The sequence below is a fragment of the Oncorhynchus mykiss genome, chromosome 18 (assembly GCF_057628025.1).
Source record: "Oncorhynchus mykiss isolate SJ-2025 chromosome 18, ASM5762802v1, whole genome shotgun sequence".
Taxonomy (NCBI): Eukaryota; Metazoa; Chordata; class Actinopteri; order Salmoniformes; family Salmonidae; genus Oncorhynchus; species Oncorhynchus mykiss.
In genome coordinates, this window is record NC_143039.1 from 14,789,057 (window position 1) to 14,805,875 (window position 16,819).

General features: G+C 41.6%; 1 protein-coding gene across 1 annotated transcript in view; it reads right to left on the minus strand.

Annotated features, from left to right (window-relative positions):
• il-1ra (interleukin-1 receptor antagonist) overlaps positions 1–14,999 on the minus strand; it is a 26,668-nt gene extending 11,669 nt beyond the window's left edge. Inside the window, 5 exon segments of the mRNA NM_001124396.2 lie at positions 1,019–1,236; positions 2,063–2,214; positions 12,506–12,602; positions 14,479–14,600; positions 14,823–14,999. Coding sequence (NP_001117868.2) covers positions 1,019–1,236; positions 2,063–2,214; positions 12,506–12,602; positions 14,479–14,600; positions 14,823–14,834 — 601 coding nt within the window. The 5' untranslated portion in view covers positions 14,835–14,999.
• Positions 15,000–16,819: the final 1,820 nt, after the last annotated feature.

Here is a 16,819-nt window from a genome sequence, read left to right on the forward strand (position 1 = left end):
TATAACTATGTGGAGGAGATGTGGAAGGGATCCAGTCTAGTTTATAACTATGTGGAGGAGATGTGGAAGGGATCCAGTCTAGTTTATAACTATGTGGAGGAGATGTGGACGGGATCCAGTCTAGTTTATAACTATGTGGAGGAGATGTGGAAGGGATCCAGTCTAGTTTATAACTATGTGGAGGAGATGTGGAAGGGATCCAGTCTAGTTTATAACTATGTGGAGGAGATGTGGAAGGGATCCAGTCTAGTTTATAACTATGTGGAGGAGATGTGGAAGGGATCCAGTCTAGTTTATAAATACGTGGACATTGTGATTGTGATATGGTATTCATGACCAGGGTTTCACTTCTCTGTCGGAAAGGTCATGGGAGCCAGTAATGAGGGAAGTGTATTTTACATTACACAAAATAACCTGTATTTACTCAGAAATGATGTGATTAAATGGTTCATTCACAGTAATAAATATGAAAATAAAATATAGCTTCTATAAGCACCACTAGCCAAGATTTGGAACCAATTAGAGTTAAATACATTGTAATTATACTGTAATAAAATATAGCTTCTACAAGCACCGCTATTGCCCGCGATTTGGAACCAGGTAGAGTTCAGTAAGTACCAGAAAGTATCTGTTGTCAAAAAAAAAACCAGTTACAACAGTAGAATAAAATGCTCCAGAAGCACTGGTCGGTTGGCCATACCGATACTGTTAATAAAAGGAACAGCCTACTTACCAACCAGACGCGTTGAATCTTCTGAAGTCAGCACCAGAACATACCCAGGGTACACCCTGGTTAGATGAAAATGAAGGGTGGCCTGCTGTGGTCTAGCTTGTGGTTATATGCTGCCACTCCCCAGTGCTCATGTATCGTGTCTGCCTGGGTACGAAACCATCCCGCTATCTATTGAACACAATCTTCTCCTGTCTTTCCTGTCCCCTCTACTCACTGTCCTATCAATTAAAAGTCAAAAATACAAGTGTGCCCCACTGCTTACAAATACATATTATTAAAACTTACCCAGGGTGACTTTGCTGGACTCTGCGACCATGACAACCTCGTTGAAGTTACAATCCGACTTGCCACAGTTGTGACAAGAGCTCCCGTCACCGCAGCCACGCCCCCTCACCACAGAGATTCTGGTGTTCGTCATGGCAACCAGGAACAGATCGTCAACCTCCCCATCGGCTTTGTTGACATCCTCTTCTGTGAGGTCCTCCATGGGGCGGTAGGAGTCACTTTGTTCAGGGACGATACATGACGTTATACATTTTTATGGAGATTCGTGTGAGGCCAGTGGTCCATTAAAACAGGGTTTCCCCAAACTAGGTCCCGGGGCCCCCTGGGTGAACGCTTTGGTTTTTACCCCAGCACTACACAGCTGATTCAAATAATGAAAGCTTGACGATGAGTTGGGTATTTGAATCAGCTGTGTTATGCTACGGCAGAAACCTAAACGTGCTCGGGGTTTGGGAAACATTAAATTACAGTCTACACTAAATATAATATGCGTGTCAACACACATTCCAGGAATATACAGTGAGCTCTAAAAATATTGGAGTGTGACATATTTTCTGGGGGAGTTTGACTCTGTACTCCAGCACTTTGGATTTTAGATGATACAATGACTGTCAGCTTTAATACAGCTAATGTATTATTTACTATTCAATTCTACTGGGCACAAAATCATCTAAAAAAACTACCAAAAAAAACAGCAAATGCATCCAACAAATTTGTAGAGTCACAAGTTTCATGTAAATCATTACGTGCTAGGAATATGGGACCACATACTTAAATATGTATTAAAGTAGTAAAAAGTTTAGTAAATTTGTCCCAATACTTTTGGTCCCCTAAAATGTGGGGACTATGTACAAAAAACAGTTAATGGATGATTGACTGACTGATTGAGTGATACTGACTGATTGAGTGATACTGACTGATTGAGTGAGTGATACTGACTGACTGACTGAGTGATTGACTGATACTGACTGACTGACTGACTGACTGACTGACTGACTGACTGACTGATTGAGTGATACTGACTGACTGACTGACTGAGCCCACCTCTCCAGGTCGTCCAGGTCATCCTCTCGTCTCATCTCCAGGCTGAAGCGGAGTATGGTGTTCTCCTTGGAGACCGGGTGGAGAGCCCTGGCCTCAGCCCCCTCCTCTGGGCATCTCTCTGGTGGAGGAGCCCTGCTGGCTTGGTGGACAGTCTAGAGAGATGGGAAGACTTATCTGAATAACAACACTGATGTCCTTCCTCTTCCTCCCTGGAGAGGTGAAGAAACCTGTGCACCATAAACAACAGCATCACCGCTGTCAATTTAAGGGACTTCATTAACATGGGAAACATATGTTTACATTGCCAAAGCAAGTGAAATAGATACAATTAAAATAAACAATAAAACATTTACATCACACTCACAATAGTTCCAAAAGTAAGTCATTATGTCTATATACAGTGTTGTAATGTTATGCAAATAGTTCAAGTACAAAAGGGAAAATAAATAAACATAAATATGGGTTGTATTTACAATGGTGTTTGTTCTTCACTGGTTGCCCTTTTCTTGTGGCAACAGGTCACACATCTTGCTGCTGTGATGTCACACTGTGGTATTTCACCCAGTAGATTTGAGAGTTTATCAACATTGGATTTGATTTCAAAAATCTTTATGGTTCTGTACAATCTGAGGGTGTCTCTAATATGGTCATACGTTTGGCAGGAGGTTAGGAAGTGCAGCTCAGTTTTCACCTCATTTTGTGGGCAGTGTGCACATAGCCTGTCTTCTCTTGAGAGCCAGGTCTGCCTACGGCGGCCTTTCTCAATAGCAAGGCTATGTTAACGGAGTCTGCACAAAGCTTTCCTTAAGTTTGGGTCAGTCAGTGGTCAGGTATTCTGCCACTGTGTACTCTCCGTTTTGGGCCAAATAGCATTCTAGTTTGCCCTGTTTTTTTGTTCATTCTTTCCAATGTGTCAAGAAATTATCTTTTTGTTGTCTGATGATTTGGTTGGGTCTAATTGTGTTGCTGTCATGGGGCTCTGTGGGGTTTGTTTGTGTTTGTGAACAGAGCCCCAGGACCAGCTTGCTTAGGGGACTCTTCTCTCTGTAGTGGTTTGCTTAGGGAACTCTTCTCCAGGTTCATCTCTCTGTAGTGGTTTGTTTAGGAGACTCTTCTCTCTGTAGTGGTTTGCTTAGGGGACTCTTCTCCAGGTTCTTCTCTCTGTAGTGGTTTTCTTAGGGGACTCTTCTCCAGGTTCATCTCTCTGTAGTGGTTTGTTTTGTATCCTTTTCATAGCTTTTTTCTGAATTTTGATCATTAGCGGGTATCAGCCAAATTCTGCTCTGCAGGCATTATTTGGTGTTTTATGTTGTACACTGAGGATAGTTTTGCAGAATTAAGCATACAGAGTCTCAATTTGGTGCTTGTCCCATTTTATGAATTCTTGGTTGGTGAGCGGACCTCCCAAACATAAAAAGTAATGGGTTCTATGACTGATTCAAGTATTTTTAGCCAGAACTTAATTGGTATGCCGAATTTTATGTTCCTTTTGATGGCATATGTTCCTCGCCTTGTCTCTCAGATCGTTCACAGCTTTGTGGAAGTGACCTGTGGTCCCGATGTTTAGGCCGAGGTATGTATCGTTTTTTGTGTGCTCTAGGGCAACAGATGGAATTTGTATTTGTGGTCCTGGCGACTGGACCTTTTTTTGGAACACCATTATTTTTTGTCTTACTGAGATTTACTGTCAGGGCCCAGGTCTGACAGAATTCCCCTTCGCTCGCTCTCTCTCTCTCTCTCTGACTAATATTCAGATTAATGGGTTCAAACGGTGACTCAAAACATCAATCAATGTTAGTCACTTCTGGTAAATATCTTATTCATGAGGTTGCACCTCAGTCATGCAATTGTTATGAAAATGATCACGCCGCCCTCTACCATCAGCCCTCTACCATCAGCGTTTTCCTTCTAAATTGGGCTACAATGAAAATGATGTCATGGGTAAAATGTATTGGTTGCAGGTTTTTGGGCTACTTTTAAAATGCCTATGTAGGCTACTGTAGCCTACCATTTTATACAAGAAATATGTTGAAATGACAATATGACTGGAGTCATTGCAAATCAAGTAGTTTTTTTTACATTTATGGATAGCCAGGGGTTATCTCCAACATTCAGACATAATTTAGAAACAAAGCAAGTGTGTTTAGTGAGTCCACCAGATCAGAGGCATTAGGGATGACCAGGGATGTTCTCTTGATAAATGCGTGAATTAGACACTTTCTGTCCTTAAAGCATTCAAAAATGTAAAGAGTACTTTTGTCAGGGAAAATGGTGTAAAAGTACCTACTTTTTTTATTTTAGGAATGTAGTAAAGTAAAAGTTGTCAAAAATATAAATAGTAAAGTACAGATACCCTAAAAAACAAAGTAATACTGAAGTATTTTTCCTTAAGTACTTTAAACCACTGGATTTAATAAATAGGCTATATTATAACTTCAGTTTATTGTTGTTATACAATTATGAATGGCCATGTTTAGATAATGAAATTGGATGTTATCAATTGTGATCATGGTCACAGTGCTAACTCAATTGTGATCATGGTCACAGTGCTAACTCAATTGTGATCATGGTCACAGTGCTAACTCAATTGTGATCATGGTCACAGTGCTAACTCAATTGTGATCATGGTCACAGTGCTAACTCAATTGTGATCATGGTCACAGTGCTAACTCAATTGTGATCATGGTCACAGTGCTAACTCAATTGTGATCATGGTCACAGTGCTAACTCAATTGTGATCATGGTCACAGTGCTAACTCAATTGTGATCATGGTCACAGTGCTAACTCAATTGTGATCATGGTCACAGTGCTAACTCAATTGTGATCATGGTCACAGTGCTAACTCAATTGCCAATCAGCTGTTTGTTGTTATTGATTATATTGAAAGTAAGTCAGTCAGATTAGACTACAGGTAAATAAATAAAAACACTGGCTGTTGTTGACAAGCATAGGTCTATCGTTCACATTTGGTTCAGTGATTGAAATTACGACCCCATCCTCAGTAGCCTATTCGGCAACTGAAGCACTTATTACCTTGAAAATCGCCTCGATATTCATGTTGAATAAATTAGTCTGTCAATTCGAACTAAGCAAGCTGCTAAATCGTTCATGTTACATCTTGCCTAGGCTACTGTAGGTTATCTGAAATGAGATGTAGGCCTATCAGGGGCTATAAGCTACCTGCATCCAGCTACCCAAACCACGACGAAGTTGAATTACAATCATAAACCTGGATTTTAGTCATTAGGCCTAGCCTACGCTGATTGAAATGACAAGTCAATCTCGCAAATAGGCCATTTATAATGGTTTGTAGTCTTAACATCTGGCACATTTTCCAGAAAATAGCCCTACATTCGTTTTTTAAGTTTAATAAGGGCAAATTATCTTTTCTCTCACAAAATATAAGATGAACGTTTTACATGCTCCTAACCAACTGAGCTATTTTATTAGTTTGTTTGCGTTGTTTGTTACTTGTTTTTTTTTACTTATTTTGTACATAATGTTGCTGCTACCATCTCTTATGACCAAAAATATCTTCTGGACATCAGAACAGCGATTACTCACCACAAACTGGAAGAAGCTTTTTCCTTTAACGAGTCCTATGAGACGGATATACTGGTTTCCCGGGAACATGCCCAAATCCCCGTCATTTGCGTGAAGAGACGATGGAGGAAAAGAAAGTGCTGAGAATCCGTAGACCGAGCGAGTAAACTCCCACTGTTATCTGTTCTACTTGCTAACATGCAATCATTGGAAAATAAAATGAATGACCTACGTTTACGTTTATCCTACCAACGGGACATAAAAAATTGTAATATCTTATGTTTCACCGAGTCGTGGCTGAATGACGACACGGACAATATAGAGCTGGTGGGATTTTCCATGCACCGGCAGAACAGAGAAGAAGCTACGTCTGGTAAGAGAAGGGGTGGGGGTGTGTGTCTTTTTTGTCAATAACAGCTGGTGCGCGATGTCTAAAATATTAAAGAAGTCTTGAGGTATTGCTCGCCTGAGGTAGAGTACCTTATGATAAGCTGTAGACCACACTATCTACCAAGAGAATTCTCATCTATATTATTCGTAGCCATCTATTTATCACCACAGACCGATGCTTGCACTAAGACCGCACTCAACCAAATCTATAAGGCCATAAGCAAACAAGGAAATGCTCATCCAGAAGCGGCGCTCCTAGTGGCCGGGGACTTTAATGCAGGTAAACTTATATCAGTTGTACCAATTTTGTTACCAGCATGTCACATGTGCAACCAGAGGGGGGAATAAAATACATTTTTAAAAAAACTCTAGCCCAACTTTACTCCACACAGAGATGCATACAAAGCTCTCCCTCGCCCTCCATTTGGCAAATCTGACCATAATTCTATCCTCCTGATTCCTGCTTTACAAACAAAAACTAAAGCAGGAAGTACCGGTGACTCGCTCAATACAGAAGTGTTCCAGGATTCATCCATTGGCGTTGAGAAGTCATCGGCTTCATCAATAAGTGTATCGACGACGTTGTCCCCACAGTGACTGTGCATACATACCCCAACCAGAAGCCATGGATTACAGGCAACGTCGGCATCGAGCTAAAGGCTAGAGCTGCCGCTTTCAAGGAGCGGGACACTAATCTGGACGCTTATAAGAAATTCCACTGTGCTCTCAGACGAACCATCAAACAAGTAAAGCATATATACAAGATTAACTTCGAGTGTAGGGGGCAGTATTTCAGTTTTTTGGCCAAAAAAAAAACATACCCATTTGAAACTGCCCCAGAAACTAGAATATGCATATAATTGTCAGATTAGGATAGAAAACACTCTAAAAAGTTTCCAAAACTGTCAAAATATTGTCTGAGTATAACAGAACTGATATTGCAGGCGAAAACCTGAGGAAAATCCAACAAGAAAGGTGCTGTTTTTCCTGAAAGCTCTCTGTTCCATTGGATGCCTTGCCTCCATTTAAAGGGATATCAACCAGATTCCTTTTCCTATGGCTTCCTCAAGCTGTGAACAGTCTTTAGATATAGTTTCAGGCTTTTATTTAGAAAAATTAGCGAGAAAGAACCCATCGCATCAGTGGATGGCTGGGTGCCAGCAGAGTTTTTCATGCGCAACAGCCATTTTCTCTCTTTCGCCTATGGAAGAAGCTACATTCCGGTTGACATATTATCGATTATATATTGTAAAAACAACCTGAGGATTGATTATAAAAAACATTTGACATCTTTTTACACACTTTACAGATACTACTACAAAGGGAAACCCAGACGAGAGCTGCCCAGTGACATGAGCCTACCAGGCGAGCTTAATGCCTTTTATGCTCGCTTCGAGGTAAGCAACACTGAAGTAGGCACGAGAGCACCAGCTGTTCTGGATGACTGTGCGATAACGCTCTCGGTAGCCGATGTGAGCAATACCTTTAAACAGGTCAACATTCACAAAGCTGCGGGACAGATGGATTACAAGGACGTGTACTCAAAGCATGCATGGCCCAACTGGCAAGTGTCTTCACTGAGATTTTCAAACTCTCCCTGACAGAGTCTGTCATACCTACATGTTTCAAGCAGACCACCATAGTCCCTGTGCCAAAGGGAGTGAAGGTAACCTGCCTAAATGATTACCGCCCTGTAGCACTCACATCAGAAGCCATGAAGTGCTTTGAAAGGCTGGTCATGGCTCACATCAATAGCATCCACCCAGATACCCTAGACCCACTCCAATTCACATATCGCCACTCCAATTCACATACCGCCCCAACAGATCCACAGACGACGCAATCTCAATCAACACTGCTCTTTCCCACCTGGACAAAAGGAACACATGGGAGAATGCTGCTCATTGAGTACAGCTCAGCATTCAACACCATAGTGCCCACGAAGCTCATCACTAAGCTAAGGACTAAACACCTCCCTCTGTAACTGGATCCTGGACTTCCTGATGGGCTGCCCCCAGGTGGTGAGGGTAGGCAACAACACATCTGCCACACTGATCCTCAACACTGGGGCCCCTCAGGGGTGTGTACTTAGTCCCCCCCCTGTACTCCCTGTTCACCCACGTCTGCGTGGCTAAACACGACATCAACACCATCATTAAGTTCGCTGACGACAAGATTTGAAAAGATTTGGGTCCCCAGATCCTCAAAAAGTTCTACAGCCGCACCTTCGAGAGCATCCTGACCGGTTGCATCACCGCCTGGTATGGCAACTGCTCGGCATCTGACCGTAAGGCGCTACAGGTTCGCTAACTACTTCTCAGATAGAGTTCAGTGTGTCAAATTGGAGGGCCTGTTGTCCGGACCTCTGGCAGTCTCTATGGGGGTGCCACAGGGTTCAATTCTCAGGCCGACTCTTTTCTCTGTATATGTCAAGGATGTCGCTCTTGCTGCGGGTGATTATTCGATCCACCTCTACACAGACGACACCATTCTGTATACATCTGGCCCTTCTTTGGACACTTAACAAACGAGCTTCAATGCCATACAACACTCCTTCCGTGGCCTCAAGCTGCTCTTAAATACTAGTAAAACAAAATGCATGCTCTTCAACCAATCGCGGCTCGCACCCCCGACTAGCATCACTACTCTGGACGGTTCTGACTTAGAATATGTGGACAACTATAAATACCTAGGTGTCTGGCTAGACTGTAAACTCTCCTTCCAGACTCACATTAAGCATCTCCAATCCAAAATTGGACATGCTTAATCTAGAATCGTCTTCCTATTTTGCAACAAAGCCTCCCTTCACTCATGCTGCCAAACATACTCTCGTAAAACTGACTATCCTACCAATCCCAGACTTTGATGTCATCTACAAAATAGCCTCCAACACTCTACTCAGCAAATTGGATGCAGTCTATCACAGTGCCATCCGTTTTGTCACCAAAACCTCATATACTACCCACCCCTGCGATTTGTATGCTTTTGTTGGCTGGTCCTCGCTACATATTCGTCACCAAACCCACTGGCTCCAAGTCATCTATAAATCTTTGCTAGGTAAAGCTCCGCCTTATCTCAACTCACTGGTCACCATAGCAACACCCAACCGTCACACGTGCTCCAGCAGGTATATTTCACTGGCCATCCCCAAAGCCAACACCTCTTTTGGCCGCCTTTCCTTCATGTTCGCTGCTGCCAATGACTGGAACTAATTACAAAAATAAAAATCACTGAAGTTGGAGACTTATCTTCCTCACTAACTTTAAGTGTCAGCTGTCAGAGCAGCTTACCGATCACTGCAGCTGTACACAGCCCATCTGTAAATAGCCCATCCAACCAACTACCTACCTCATCCCCATATTTGTTTTTCTGCTCTTTTGCACACCAGTATTTCTACTTGCACATATCACTCCAGTGTAAGTTGCTAAATTGTAATTACTTCACCTCCATGGCGTATTTATTGCCTTACCTCCTTACTTCATTTGCACACCGTGTACACAGATTTTTCTATTGTGTTATTGACTGTACGTTTGTTTATTCCATGTGTAACTGTGTTGTTTTTGTCCCACTGCTTTGCTTTATCTTGGCCAGGTCGCAGTTGTAAATGAGAACTTGTTCTCAACTGGTCTACCTGGTTAAATAAAAAATTAAATACAAAGCTGGTGCGTATGGCCCAATACGTCACTGGGGCCAAGCTTCCTGCCATCCAGGACCTATATACCAGGCAGTGTCAGAAGAAAGCCCATAAAATTGTAGGAGACTCCAGTCACCCAAGTTCTAGACTGTTTTCTCTGCTACCGCACAGCAAGCGGTACCGGAGCGCCAAGTCTAGGACCAAAAGGCTCCTCAACAGCTTCTACCCCCAAGCAATAAGACGGCTGATAGATTTTCTTCTTCTTGAACTGCACTGGTTAAGGGCTTGTAAGTAAGAATTTCACGGTAAAGTCTACACTGTTGGTTAAGGGCTTGTCAGTCAGCATTTCACGGTAAAGTCTACACTGTTGGTTAAGGGCTTGTAAGTAAGCATTTCACAGTAAAGTCTACACTGTTGGTTAAGGGCTTGTCAGTCAGCATTTCACGGTAAGGTCTACACTGTTGGTTAAGGGCTTGTAAGTAAGCATTTCACAGTAAAGTCTACACTGTTGGTTAAGGGCTTGTAAGTCAGCATTTCACAGTAAAGTCTACACTGTTGGTTAAGGGCTTGTAAGTCAGCATTTCACAGTAAAGTCTACACTGTTGGTTAAGGGCTTGTAAGTCAGAATTTCACGGTAAAGTCTACACTGTTGGTTAAGGGCTTGTAAGTAAGCATTTCACAGTAAAGTCTACACTGTTGGTTAAGGGCTTGTAAGTAAGAATTTCACGGTAAAGTCTACACTGTTGGTTAAGGGCTTGTCAGTCAGCATTTCACGGTAAAGTCTACACTGTTGGTTAAGGGCTTGTAAGTCAGCATTTCACGGTAAAGTCTACACTGTTGGTTAAGGGCTTGTAAGTCAGCATTTCACAGTAAAGTCTACACTGTTGGTTAAGGGCTTGGAAGTCAGCATTTCACGGTAAAGTCTACACTGTTGGTTAAGGGCTTGTAAGTCAGCATTTCACAGTAAAGTCTACACTGTTGGTTAAGGGCTTGTAAGTAAGAATTTCACGGTAAAGTCTACACTGTTGGTTAAGGGCTTGTAAGTAAGAATTTCACGGTAAAGTCTACACTGTTGGTTAAGGGCTTGTAAGTCAGCATTTCACGGTAAAGTCTACACTGTTGGTTAAGGGCTTGTAAGTCAGCATTTCACGGTAAAGTCTACACTGTTGGTTAAGGGCTTGTAAGTCAGCATTTCACGGTAAAGTCTACACTGTTGGTTAAGGGCTTGTAAGTCAGCATTTCACAGTAAAGTCTACACTGTTTGTTAAGGGCTTGTAAGTCAGCATTTCACGGTAAAGTCTACACTGTTGGTTAAGGGCTTGTAAGTCAGCATTTCACGGTAAAGTCTACACTGTTGGTTAAGGGCTTGTAAGTCAGCATTTCACGGTAAAGTCTACACTGTTGGTTAAGGGCTTGTAAGTAAAGCATTTCACGGTAAAGTCTACACTGTTGGTTAAGGGCTTGTAAGTCAGCATTTCACGATAAAGTCTACACTGTTGGTTAAGGGCTTGTAAGTCAGAATTTCACAGTAAAGTCTACACTGTTGGTTAAGGGCTTGTAAGTAAGAATTTCACAGTAAAGTCTACACTGTTGGTTAAAGGCTTGTAAGTCAGAATTTCACAGTAAAGTCTACACTGTTGGTTAAGGGCTTGTCAGTAAGCATTTCACCGTGAGGTCTACACTGTTGGTTAAGGGCTTGTAAGTAAGAATTTCACGGTAAAGTCTACACTGTTGGTTAAGGGCTTGTAAGTAAGAATTTCACGGTAAAGTCTACGCTGTTGGTTAAGGGCTTGTAAGTCAGAATTTCACAGTAAAGTCTACACTGTTGGTTAAGGGCTTGTCAGTAAGCATTTCACAGTAAAGTCTACACTGTTGGTTAAGGGCTTGTAAGTCAGCATTTCACAGTAAAGTCTACACTGTTGGTTAAGGGCTTGTAAGAAAGAATTTCACGGTAAAGTCTACACTGTTGGTTAAGGGCTTGTAAGTCAGCATTTCACAGTAAAGTCTACACTGTTGGTTAAGGGCTTGTAAGTAAGAATTTCACGGTAAAGTCTACACTTGTTGTATTTGGCACATGTGACAAATAAAATTAGATTTGATATTCAAATTCCTTAGCTAGTCATATTAGTTCACAATAATTAGTATTTGATGGAAAACAGAATTTTGTTTCTTAAGTCTTTAGAAGTTAAGTCGATATTCACTCGATAACGTTATTGAAAAAATGGTTTATTGGCTAATTGTGCCAACTCCTTTCTTGCTGCGAAAAAAACTAACAATTGTTAGTGTTTAGGGCCTTGTGGGTGGGTTTTGAGTAATCAATTCCTGCCAGACCTGGCAACCCTGACCGGCGGCGTAATAGTGGTGCCCTAAAGTCGTGATAAGCCCAGTCATTCTGGACGGAGGGTACGGCTGTTTAGTCTAAATTAGACTATAGTGCCTGGAAATAAGATGACATTGCTAAACGAGTCAATTTTTTTGTAAGAAACAACTTTTCCAGCATTATCATGTCGTCAAATTTACTTTAGACAGATGGCAATGTTGTCATTAGCTAGCAAAGTTCGTCAAAAAATAGCTAGCAATGCTAACGGCAGCTACCTCAATTTTAGCTAACGTTATACTGCATCTAAAGTCAATCTGGCGTCATCAAAATGAGGACAAAAGGTTTTGCTACTAATTATTTGCATCCTTTTGAATGGCATTGTATTTCTAAGCCACTGTAACGCACTTTTGATGAAATCTTAATCAGTGCTCATTGACAATACATTTTAGTAGAATGCTCAGTTGGGCATTAGTTCAAAACAATATTGTGATGAAACATGCAACCCATGAAGAGAGTGGAGTGATATAAGAACTCTCCTCCAGCTATATCACTCACCAACATGGGGTTTCCTTCCGTCAGAATCTTGGCGAAGGCCTCTGGGGATAGATCCTGTAGGTCCACTCCATTGATCGTCAGGAGCTTGTCTCCTTCACTGAGGAACAACAACACCACCACATACCTGTTTTATATACATTTGTATATATTTATTATGTTTTTTCATTGCAACTGCCAACCACAGGAGGACTCTCAATGAGTGTAAACTGCCTGCTGCCGCTCTGGTATTCATCAGCTGGGGGAAGGAGAGGAGGTAGAGGGCCCACGTGGGCAACTGTGGGTGCCCTGCCTTGATTGGGTAACTTATTAATAAAATAATTAAAATAAACTGCACAATCAATAAATGTGACTGGTCAATATGTCGGTATGACATTTTTATATTCTTATAATTTAAAAAATATTTTTTTTATCCAACCACCAGAGCCCGATCTCAATGTTAAAAATACACCAGAGATTTAGCGATGAAAATCGATAGATTATTATTTATTTTTTAAACTGTGAATTAAGTTTTATCACAAGCACATACAGGTGTCTGCCAAAATAAAGGAAACACCAACATAAAATGTCTTGAAGGGTGTTGTGCCACCACGAGCTGCCAGAATAGCTTCAATGTGCCTTGGCATAGATTCTACAAGTGGACCTAAACCACGTCAGGAAATTGCACCTGACGCCATAACATGTCATTTGTAGCAAACTATAGGCTACAGATTGTTGCTTGTGGCCATAGACATACAATCCATAGAAGGATTTTATAACCTCTTACCCTGGCAATTTAAACTCATGGGTACACTAGCAATGGATGCCAGTCCTGACTGAAATGGGAACTGCCATCCATGGATTATATTTCTATGTTTGGTTCCGGATGTCGGTTTGTCCTTTTTGCACATTTCAAAATACAATATTGCAGGAAAAACAAAAACGTACAGTTTGGAAAGCAAATGTAAAGAGAAGTGCTGAAAAGAGAAGACTCATCTCTCTGTAGAACCAATAGAACAACACCCAACGTGTAGCTCATCTCGAGACAGGCTTTCTGTAGAACCAATAGAACAACACCCAACGTGTAGCTCATCTTGAGACAGGCTTTCTGTAGAACCAATAGAACAACACCCGACGTGTAGCTCATCTCGAGACAGGCTTTCTGTAGAACCAATAGAACAACACCCGACGTGTAGCTCATCTTGAGACAGGCTTTCTGTAGAACCAATAGAACAACACCCAACGTGTAGCTCATCTTGAGACAGGCGTTTGCTACGACGGGCGCATCGGTCATCACAGTGAGTAGCCTATGGCTTCATCTTCATCATCAGGAAAGTCAGTGTGCCATTGGAAATTGTATTTAGCAGCCTACTGTAGACTATGATATATATATATATATATACTGTACATTGCCTCCAAATATTGTACAATCTGTGTGTCGCTTCATTGGCTAGGGCTATTGTTTGCTTGAATTCATGACCAGATTGATCTCAGTTTGTCAGTGTCAGAGTAGCCGGTCATTTCGGTCATTTGTGTGGTATTAAAAAAGATTCAGCTAATGTCTTCTGGCATGTAAATTATGTAGATTTGCATGATATGCATTTTTAAAAAGGCAGATTTTTTTAAAGGGGGATCTCTATATAAAAAAAAACAAAGCCTATGATTTCTTAATATGGCCCTGCACAGACCCCGTGGTTCAATCTACACAGACCCTGTGGTTTAATCTACACAGACCCCGTGGTTCAATCTACACAGACAAGGAGAAAAACAATACAGCTTTTTATGACATTCAGGGGTGGAATTACCAAATTAAATAACTCTGTGACCTCACCCCTGACATTAGATCAAAAACTATTTCCTTACATCATAAAGGAGTTTTACTATGGGAAGTCCCTCTTGTTTCCCTCATGAATGTCTCAACTCCTCTATCCTTAAAAGGTTTCAACCTACAGTATATTCAAATTCTTCACAGAAAAACAGAGGTTATCAGAGGTTACCTGGCGAAGGCTCCTCCTCCTTGTCCTCCTTTCTTGAACTTGAGGATCTTCTCCACTTCATAGTGGTGTTTCCCATCCTCCTCTGTGTGAAGTATAGAGATACCTCCCTTCACAGGTGAATCCTATGGACCGGAATGGAAATCATAGCAACTCACATTACCATACATGGTTGAAAACAAAGCCTTAGCCTCCACGTGACGACTACTACTGTATACATTGTTGAAAAGACCAAAGAGCATATCCCTGATCCCTCACATTTCTACTACCCTACCCTACATTGTTACAATTCAAATAGAAAACTACAACATAAACTGGAAGGGAAGTGATGCAGTCATATCACTTACTGTGATATCCATATCCTTCTCTAGGTCTCCCCACTGGTAGTATGTAGGCAGTCTTCCTACTGGTAGTGTGTAGGCAGTCTTCCTACTGGTAGTGAGTGTTAGCAGTCTTCCTACTGGTAGTGTGTAGGCAGTCTTCTGACTGGTAGTGAGTGTTAGCAGTCTCCCCTCTGGTAGTGTGTGGGCAGTACAACAAGTCCTGACTTAAATAGCTTTTTATAGGAGGGTTGACCAAGCACTTCTGCATCATGTGAACCGAGCAGCCAGAGAGGAAGTAGGTACACGCACACAAGAGGGACTATTATTTTGCCAAAAGAGGATCTTCTGCAGAACGAGGAACTGGTCATGAGTTGTAAAATGGAAAAACAATAGATTACAAGAACACAGCTGTTTGAGTGTTAAATGGACAATTCACAGTCTGCTTGTGCTATCCACTCATTAAACTCCTGCCTGTGTTGAAAATGTTGGCTTTCCAGGTATGGCATGGCATCAACGTCATCACCACACACAGTTCTGTGGCTTCGGTAGCTCCTTGTTAGCCTGGTCCCTGATTACTGTGTGCCGTCAGGACCAACTACTATGGTCATTGTTTGGCAAGACAGCACACACAGACCTGGAAGCAGGCTAGCTCTCTGTTGCAACAGGAAGAAATTACTCACTACATACAATTGAAGTCAGAAGTTTACATGCACTTAAGTTGGAGTCAATAAAACTCGTTTTTCAACCACTCCACACATTTCACACAACCACTCCACACATTTCTTAATGACAACAAAGTCAAGGTATTGGAGTGGTCATCACAAAGCCCTGACCTCAATCCCATAGAAAATGTGTGGGCAGAACTGAAAAAGCGTGTGCGAGCAAGGAGGCCTACAAACCTGACTCAGTTACACCAGCTCTGTCAGGAGGAATGGGACAAAATTTCCCCAACTTATTGTGGGAAGCTTGTGGAAGACTACCCAAAACATTTGACCCAAGTTAACAATTTAAAGGCAATGCTACCAAATACAAATTGAGTGTATGTAAACTTCTGACCCACTGGGAATGTGATGAAATAAATAAATAATTCTCTCTACTATTATTCAGACATTTCACATTCTTAAAATAAAGTGGTGATCCTAACTGACCTAAGACAGGGAATTTTTACTAGATTTAAATCCAGGAATTGTGAAAAACTGAGTTGAAACGTATTTGGCTAAGGTGTATGTGTCACACCCTGACCATAGAGAGCCCTTGATTCTCTTATAGTGTTGTAGGTCAGGGCGTGACTTGGCATGTGTTCTAGTTTTTCCTATTTCTATGTTGGTGAGCTTGGTATTGTTCCCAAGTAGAGGCAGCTGATTATCGTTGTCTCTAATTGGGGATCATACTTAAGTTCTCCATTGTTCCCACCTGGGTTGTGAGATATTGTTTGTGTTTGGCCACTACGTCGTCACGGTCTTTGTAGTTTTGTTGTTTTTGTGTCTAGTTTCACTTTGTATTAAAAAGACGTGGAAATCAATCCACGCTGCGCCTTGGTCCGCTCATTTAGAAGAACGTTACTGTAGGTAAACTTCAGACTTCAACTGTACATCACAATAGAGATGGCTTGGTCCGCTCATTTAGAAGATCGTTACTGTAGGTAAACTTCAGACTTCAACTATACATCGCAATAGAGATGGCTTGGTCCACTCATTTAGAAGATAGTTACTGTAGGTAAACGTCAGACTTCAACTGTACATCACAATAGAGATGGCTTGGTCCGCTCATTTAGAAGATAGTTACTGTAGGTAAACGTCAGACTTCAACTGTACATGACAGTAGAGATGGCTTGGTCCACTCATTTAGAAGATAGTTACTGTAGGTAAACGTCAGACTTCAACTGTACATCACAGTAGAGATGGCTTGGTCCGCTCATTTCGAAGAACGTTACTGTAGGTAAACGTCAGACTTCAACTGTACATCACAGTAGAGATGGCTTGGTCCGCTCATTTCGAAGATAGTTACTGTAGGTAAACTTC